The sequence below is a fragment of the Symphodus melops genome (assembly GCF_947650265.1).
Source record: "Symphodus melops genome assembly, chromosome: 1".
NCBI lineage: Eukaryota > Metazoa > Chordata > Actinopteri > Labriformes > Labridae > Symphodus > Symphodus melops.
Genome location: NC_136691.1, coordinates 19,581,715 through 19,589,890, shown reverse-complemented (window position 1 = coordinate 19,589,890; position 8,176 = coordinate 19,581,715). Strand labels below are relative to the sequence as shown.

The 8,176-nt window shown below is 44.8% G+C and overlaps 1 protein-coding gene across 6 annotated transcripts in view; it reads right to left on the bottom strand.

Moving 5' to 3' along the window:
* Nucleotides 1-3,704: 3,704 nt before the first annotated feature.
* disp1 (dispatched homolog 1) overlaps nt 3,705-8,176 on the bottom strand; it is a 58,635-nt gene continuing 54,163 nt past the window's right edge. For all 6 annotated transcript variants that reach the window (XM_079357798.1, XM_079357796.1, XM_079357799.1 and 3 more), the window contains 3 exons: nt 6,550-8,139; nt 6,074-6,337; nt 3,705-5,967 (listed from right to left, as the gene is read on the bottom strand). In XM_079357798.1, coding sequence (XP_079213924.1) covers nt 4,162-5,967; nt 6,074-6,337; nt 6,550-8,139 — 3,660 coding nt within the window. In that variant the 3' untranslated portion in view covers nt 3,705-4,161. The remainder of the gene's footprint in view (nt 5,968-6,073; nt 6,338-6,549; nt 8,140-8,176) is intronic.

The window sequence follows — 8,176 nt, the reverse complement described above, 5'->3', positions numbered from 1 at the left end:
GATTTATTTTTGGGCTTCTTCATAACTTTATGTCAGAGACAGGACAGGGCGTAAATTTGAAAATCTGGCAGAATGCATGAGTGGAGAATGACATGAAGGAAAGGAGCCACAGGTCAGATTCAAACCCGGACTGCTAATTTTGATGGACCACAGCCTCTATACATGTGGTGAATGAACTAACCAAAAACCACTGGCAAACCAGAAATTACTTTTATAAAACACTGTATGTAGGGATTTATTTTAGCCTCCTTTTATATGGAGCCCTATATATGTAGAACAAAAGGCAGTGAAAGAAGAAGAGACTTTAAAATAAGTCTAGCTTATTCTTCAATCACTTAATTAAGAGGGAATTATTTGTTTTTCCCTTGTTTCTGTTAATATTTATCCAACTCTTCTTTTTTTTCCAAAGACCATTCCTGGTTTCAGAATTATTTAAAATTTTAAATTACTAGACTGCTTTTATTAGAATAACAGGAGACATGCATGAGGGGAAAGATAGCTAGTTAAACAGAAAACACCACTAGCATGTTCAGCTATTTTCTTGTAGCTTAACTGCTTTATGAATCATCAATAGTGAATATTCAATAGTGCTTATAAACAGGCCCGCACATAGAAATGACAGGGCCTCAGAAAAACCCAGTGAATGAGCCTGCCCAGGAAATGATTTCAATGCACTTATTCGATCAGTACTGTTAGCGCTAGCCTCCTGGCTAACATAAGTTCCCTCCTGTCAACCTTTGGAGCTGAATGAAATTGTTATCAAGTTCTTGTTGGGGTCAAGCGCTTGAGCCAGCTCCCTCCATTCCTTCTTTTGTCTTTCCTAGCATGCTTACTTTGTGCAGGTCCTGGAGCTGATATACTGATTGTTACATAACTGGCAAACAGTTCAGTTCACAAGGCCCGCTTATATTGGTAACATTACAAAACAAAAGGTTCACATCATTTTAAGAAGAGGTGGTTGATGTCATGGATCGGGCTACATTTTACTGAAGCATCATGAATAAAAAGTGTTTTAGTTGCTTAAAGAGGTAATGGTGATTATTAAGGTGTACAATCAAACATGGTCATTGTTTAAATTAGGATGGACCATGTTGTTTTTTTGCTAACCTCCGGGGGCCCTCCCCCATGTGACTTAGGCCCCAGAAAGCCCACCCCTTTATCCCTTCTTAGGGCGGCCTTGCTTGTAAACTACTATCACTGTGTGAATTACAGTAGGAGCAAAGGGTACAGCTAGCTTACATAGTCAGAAATTAGTTCAACTTCAGTTGACAGACATCAAGGACATTTACCGTCTCACACTTTAACTCTTTACTCTCCTGCCGTCTTATAAAAGGTACCAATGCACCCAGGCCCTCTCTACAAGACTGTGTAATACTCACCTCAAGCCACACATACTCTCTCACACCCACTCACCACACATACACACTCTCTCTCAGATGCACTGAACCTTTCCACTCTGAGCAACATGCATATTTTTGCACAAAGAAACTTTACAAACTCAGCTTTTTACATTTGCCACATTGCAGCTCACTTTCGGTGCAGGATAAATATCTAATAAAGATTGTCTTAGCAGCCAGCAATGACTGGATAGACAATGTGACTGTAATAGAAGGTATAGAGAAAATAACCTAACTGAATCTTAAGGCTGGAAAATACCTGCAGTATTGTAAAAAAATGTGATTGTTTGTTACATTGAGAGGTGATAACTAAGCAACTACTTAATGAAGTGACATGTAGATGTCTCCAAAATAAAGTATTTTAAAAAACGTCACTCTCTCTCTCTCGCTCCACAACTTGTGCACACATCTTTTAATTCTAATATGTGCACTATGTCTAACACATTAATATTGTGTTTACTGTGTATATACTAGCTGCACTTTATGAGCAAAAGCAGATCAGTCGATGGAGGTCGGGGATTTAAAAAAGACCTCTGCCACTCGATCTATTTTAGTCACTTGAATTGTTTTTACTGATTTTGTGGTTTTCGGTGCTCTTTGTTTTGTTTGACAACTCCTTGTCCCTGCATTAAAACTCATTCCTGCCTCAAATTTCAATGTCAATGTAGCGTCTCTTATTTAGACTGTAACAATAGGAAGGTTGCGTCCATAACCATTGGATAAAAATCCAACTATGAATGAATTTAAGTCGTTTATTCTTTTAGGACACGTTTTTCTTCTAATCACAGTAATGAAATGGACGAATGACCCGTCAGATCAGGTGAGATCGTGACAAAACCAAGTGAAAATGACATAGGTTGAGACCTTCAAAAGGTGGTCTTGAGACCAAGGCCGACTTTAAGTACAACAACACTAGCTTCTCAGTCCTCGAGTAACGAATAGAGTTAGAACAATATGATGCAGGACAGTAAATGAATGATGGACCTAACATGCGGCTGCACTCCAACAGGAGAGGTACGTTGACAGACGATGTCTAATTTAGTAATGGAAAAAAAAGAAAGGGACATACATAATTACTTCAGTGAGGAGAATATAAAAAAAAACTTGATTATTCAGCTGGAAAACATAAACATGATCTTATCGAGTCTGATTGATTTTGACCTGCTGGTTTCGACTAAAGAAAAACCCTTTCCCTTACGATATTACAGCAAACCTGCTCCACATCCAGACCTGCGGCTGCAACAAAATCTAATTTTAAAAAAGTGGAAGCCAGTGTTTACCCCTTTGAACACGCGCTCCTGCTCTGCTGCCTCTTCACAGTTATTTCAGGCCAGCAGATTATACTTAGAAAAGACACACAAGCTCCTGAGATTCTCCCTCACAGGGAAATTCAATAAAGCCTTCCCTATGGCCATAGCTAATATTTGAACTCTGTTTAAACAAATATAATTACAGGGATGCTCAAACAAGCCCGAGGGGGGGATCCTCTGCGGAAAGTGAACTCATCTTCACTAAAGTGACTGATAGGAGGGGGACGTAGGCAAACACAAAGTCATCTCTATGAGCTAAACCTGGATATTTCCTTAAAAACAGAAGCATCAAGCAAGCTCGGCAGAGGGGGTTTACTCACAGAATGCGTTTCATTGGGCTTGTTTGTTTGTGGAAGTTGGGTTAAAAAGTGTGATGTGCAGCAGAGGAACACACCAGGAAAAGCATAGCAGTACTTTTCCTACCTCCTCTATAAAACCATCAGCCTGTCTGAAGTGAAATGTTTTTAGCTAAAGTCGTGGACTCTCCTGCACCAAGGTTTGGGTTAGAAGTACGATGTAAATGGATAACGAAGAGGTAAACATGTATTCAAAGAAGTCCTTTAAGAGACTGAGATGAAGATTATCGCTGAACTTCTATTGGGGAAGTATTTCATTGAATGAGTGGTGTCTTGGGCTCCTTTAAGGAAGGAGGCAGCTTTGTGCACACCTCGTGCCCGAGCTCCATGCTGTTCTGTTTGATTTGAACTTTGTTATTGAGGAAAACTCCACACAGACAAGGACAGGTACCAGGAACCTTCAAGCAGTGAGAGAGAGAGCGCTAACTACTAGCACCACCATGCAGCCACACTGCATTCATCCTTTTTAGTTTATTTTAATTATTAAGTTATTGACTAAAATGTTGATGTGATGGACAAATATTAAACTCCCTAATAAAATATAATAAATATAATATTGGTTCAAGCGTAATCCCCGAAAGTGTCCCGTTGGTCTGAAGACATGAGTGGAGCAGACAGTACGAGACAAGCGGACAACAGGAGGATATAAAAAGACATTTAATTATAAAGTACATCTGATGCATGTTGCAGCTGGAATGCTTGACGACCCCGACATGTACACCGTCAACATCCACTCGTTCAATGTGGCACATTTTAATAGTTTATGAAATCAGGTATGAAACCATATATTGTTCAATACACACAATATACTGCATGATTTCATAAAGGTGCAAATGGCTGCTGGATGGATATGCTGAACACTTAAATAAGCAACTCTGCATGAAGGTGTCTTTGTAACAAGACCATTAACTCCCATAGTGATGCAGCTTGAACAGTAGGGCGCATTTCATTACAACATTTCTTGGTATTTTAAGTTGGTCTGTGTTTATGAAACACGCTGAGGCACTTGGTTAACAGACGCATCCTTTGACTGCACAGAGACGGTGTTTGTGTATTCGTCTCTGAATCGAGGTTTTTATGAAGACTCCGATTGATTTATCAGCACAAGCTCTCAGAGGAGGGATTTGTCTTTATTGCAGTAGAAGGCACACTCGTTTCAGTTTTTGGCACATTAAACTCTGAAGCTGAACTGCACTTGACCTTCAACGTCCTGCTGAAACCGCACAGCTTCTTTGGAGAAACGGACGATGCCCGCTGTCTTTCAGTGTTCTGTTTGCACTTTTTGCCACTTTTGTCACGTGTGATGGGAACACTCGCAAGCTTCTCCGGGGTGCCAGGACTTTTACAACAAGCGTCCGTTGATATAGTTGTATTTGTGGTTGCGGTGGACACACAGCTATCACCACAACAATGGTTGTTTGTATGCTGCGAGCACGCGCAGTGAGTCTGGTGTAGTGTTGGTGCCGGGGTGCTTACAGTTGGACCATTAGCGGAGCTTAAGGGTATCAATTCTTGTCTATGATCCACCTCGTGTAGCACAGGCTCTGAGCCAGCGACAGAGCCAGGAGCTGAGTCTGGGTCCTGGTTTGAAGCCGTGCTGCTGGAGCTCTGCTCTCTGGCTAAGCTGCCCTGCTGGCTTGCATTGTGGACACAGTACTTCCTGAGGTGGCAGCTGTGGGCAGCTCCTTTCCTGGGGGCCACAACTCTTCCCTGGGAGCAGTGGTGAAAGTGGGCGGGGGGACAATTGACATAGTGCATATGACACTCCACGTGTGTGTAGACTGGGTTGAGGTTTGTGGATAATAGGGCTGCGTTTTGCTTGCTAGCGCCGTTTCCTGAGAGGGGGAAGAGCTGCGGAGTGGGAGGACAGGAAGGAGCGTCCTTGAGAGTCTGAGCACAAGAGCAAGTTGTCCACTGCTGGGGGAGGTGAGCAGGAGGAGGAGGGTCTCCACATGTGTAGTTTGGCTTTTGAGAGATCTGGCACCCGCTAGGTGTGCTTAGTGTGGCTACCAGCCCATTTTCAGGACCATTTCTGCTCGGGTCCGTTTTGTTTATGTAATTCATGTGTGAATAAGGGCTGCTGTGGTGGTGGGGAGAGATTCCATTGTAAAGTTGAGCACACGCCTCCTGCTCCTCGACGGGTTTATCCTCAGTCTTCTGACAGGAAGCTAACGGCTCTAACTCATAATGCTCAACTTCTTCACCTTTGCTGTCCAGCTGGTACTTCCCCAGCCCAGAGCCTTTCCCTTGGGGCGATGGGCTGGTTGATGTGACCTCAGAGAACATTTGACACTGCAGCTTTTTGGGCAGAGGGATCTGGCCACAGGTCCCCTGGGGTCCCAGGCACCGACACATGCACTGAAAGAAGAATGTAGCAAATGCCCAGCTGATGCACATGATCAGCATCATGAAGGTGCCGAGCTGGGTGTAGGCCAATACGGTCGAGGGCATCATCATTGCACCAGCCACAAAGGTGGTCAGTGCCGCCATAGCAATAGCGGAGCCCATGCGGCTGAGGGAGAAAATCACCTTTCCCTCGCGGTCAGGCTCCGGGGCAAGACGATAGGCGACGCCATAGTGTACGGCAAAGTCCACTGACAGTCCTACAGCAACAGAAATAGTAACAGACTCCAAGACATTAAGCTCCCAGCCCAGAAGCACCAGAGAGCCAACGGTAACAAAAATGGTCCCGCCAATCGAGAGGATTGCGTAGAGACTGATAATGACATTCCAGGTGGTGAGGAGCATGACGCTGAAAGCAACAGCTACCGACAGTGCCATGGCAACCAGAGTGCCATCTGACAGGCTGTCCTGAAGGTCATAGAACTCAAGGTTGCTAATGAACCAGCCGTGGCTGAGGCCTGCTGGGGCGTACCGCAGCTCTTCAGTGATCCAGGCGTCCACCTACAGAAATAAAAATAAACATTGCTTTACATTTAAAACAAAAAAAAAAAAGCCACCAAACAGAGTTAAACACATAAAATGCAATGTGAAATACCATCGAACCTACCTCGAAGTAGAACTGGAACATCTTCTCGTAGGCCAGGGTGAAGAGGTAGGTGCTCTTGAACTCTAACACGATGGCTCTAATAGTGTCATTGATGTCGAATCGAGGTCCAGGGGTCTTACTGTCCAGATGGTAGTTCGTACTCCGATCCAACTCCATGATGGCCCTTTTTATGCACAACTCAAAGACCTCCTGCTTGTACGGGAAGGTGGATTGACTGCAGCATGGGTACACAGAAGCCTCCTCACAGTCCTGGTTCTCCATCCACTGATCAAATAAGGAGGTTAGAGTCGTTACCCTCCAATGGCCCAAGTTTTGCACAACAGATTACAATGTAAATAATGTATTCCCCGGCCAAATTAAGTCACATTTAATGTCTTACTTTGTTAAATACTGGACAGATTCACTAAGATGTCCCTCGATTTCTAACATGACACATATCCCATCTTTAATACATGATGCACACATGCAGTACTGACCTGTTTGAAGGTCTCGATAAAGCAGCTGGTGAAGTCCTGCTCCTCCGACTGAAAGACAAAGCTTTGATTTCTCAGCTTCTGGCAGAAGTTGAGGATCCACAGTTGAGATGCCGGACTGGCAATGTTGAAGCTTCTGTCCAGCATCAATTTCCCCTTGTTTTTGGGATTCAGGGGGTCCCCGTTATCCAACGGAGTCACACCCCAGATAATGGTAATAGGCATGTGTAAATCCTCGCCGTGATGAACCCTCTCGAACATGAACAGTTTCTTGTACTCCGCATCATAGCGCTCAAATGGATGCGAGGAACGAAACACCTGAAACTCTGCTAGCTCCAGGGACGGCAGCTTCATCTTTGGGTTGACACAGACCACATAGGCTCCGCCCACAGTGATGGCGAGGAACCAGAAGAGCCAGAGGTAGCGCAATTTGATGACAATGCAGGGCAGCACCTTTTCGAAGAAAATTCTGGACGCCTCAGAGACAGTGAACAAGCATTTATTGGCCTTCTGACAGAGACCTGTCCAGAACATCCGGCTACCATAAATCCTTTCCTGGTGTGGAGGCTTGGAGCAGGGGAACATATTGGGGAGGTAGCGTTCATGTAGCACAACCACAGCTGGAAGCCATGTCACCATGAGAATATAGTTCACCAAAATAGCCGTGCCTGCGTAGACACCAAAACAACGTATAGCGGTTATGTTGCTGACAAAATTGGCATAGAAAGCCGCAGCAGTGGTGAAGCTCGTCACAAACATAGACAGAGCTGCATGTTGTAGAGTAATGCTGACTATCTCTGCCAGCTCAGCGTGAGGCTTGTCAAATTTGGTGTAGTTCCACACGTCGCAAAGCACGAAGGCGTCATCTGCCCCGATGCCAACGAGTATGATGAGGGCGGTGAGGTTCATGAAGGGGAAGAACTCAAAGTTGAAGACCATTCGGTAGAGAAAGTAGGACACGATCAGGGAGCTGATGATGGCTATTATTGTCATTAGAGTGATGAACACTGAGCGAGTGTAGACGCACATGACGAACAGGACGATCACTATGGCTATGGCAGGGTACACTGTGTCTGTGAGGAGATAGTCCTGGAAGAGGTCATGTTTGATGCCAAACTCGATTCCTGTGACGGTTGTGATCCCGTCTGAAGAGTTCCAGTTCTCGAAATTGTCTAAGTAGATGTTCATCATAGACTGTCCTTTCTCGGTTGGGGAGAAGAGCATGCTATATTTGAGGAGAGGTGGAGGATACTCCAGGCTCCTGGGACTTAGGAAATCTTTGTCTACCAGGAAGTGAAGAATCTGGTAGACTGCGTTGTATTTGGTGCACTTCCTGGGTACACTTGCGCACTTCAGCTGGTCTTTCCGCCGCAAGGTCATGTCCCAGCAGTCAGGTCCAAGAGTGCCATTGTGGTAGTACTTGGCGCATGATCGCAGGGTCTTGAGTGTGTGTGCTACATCACGCTCCGTTATCTTCTGACAGGAGGATCTGTTGGTGAGAACTGCGACGTAGTTACCAAGAGTCCAGCTGGGGCAACAGGAGGCATCATTAGTGCGCTGACACAGGCTCCAGTAGTCACGATGGGAGCGCACCTGGGAACAGAGGGAAACATTAAATAAAAGGGGTACA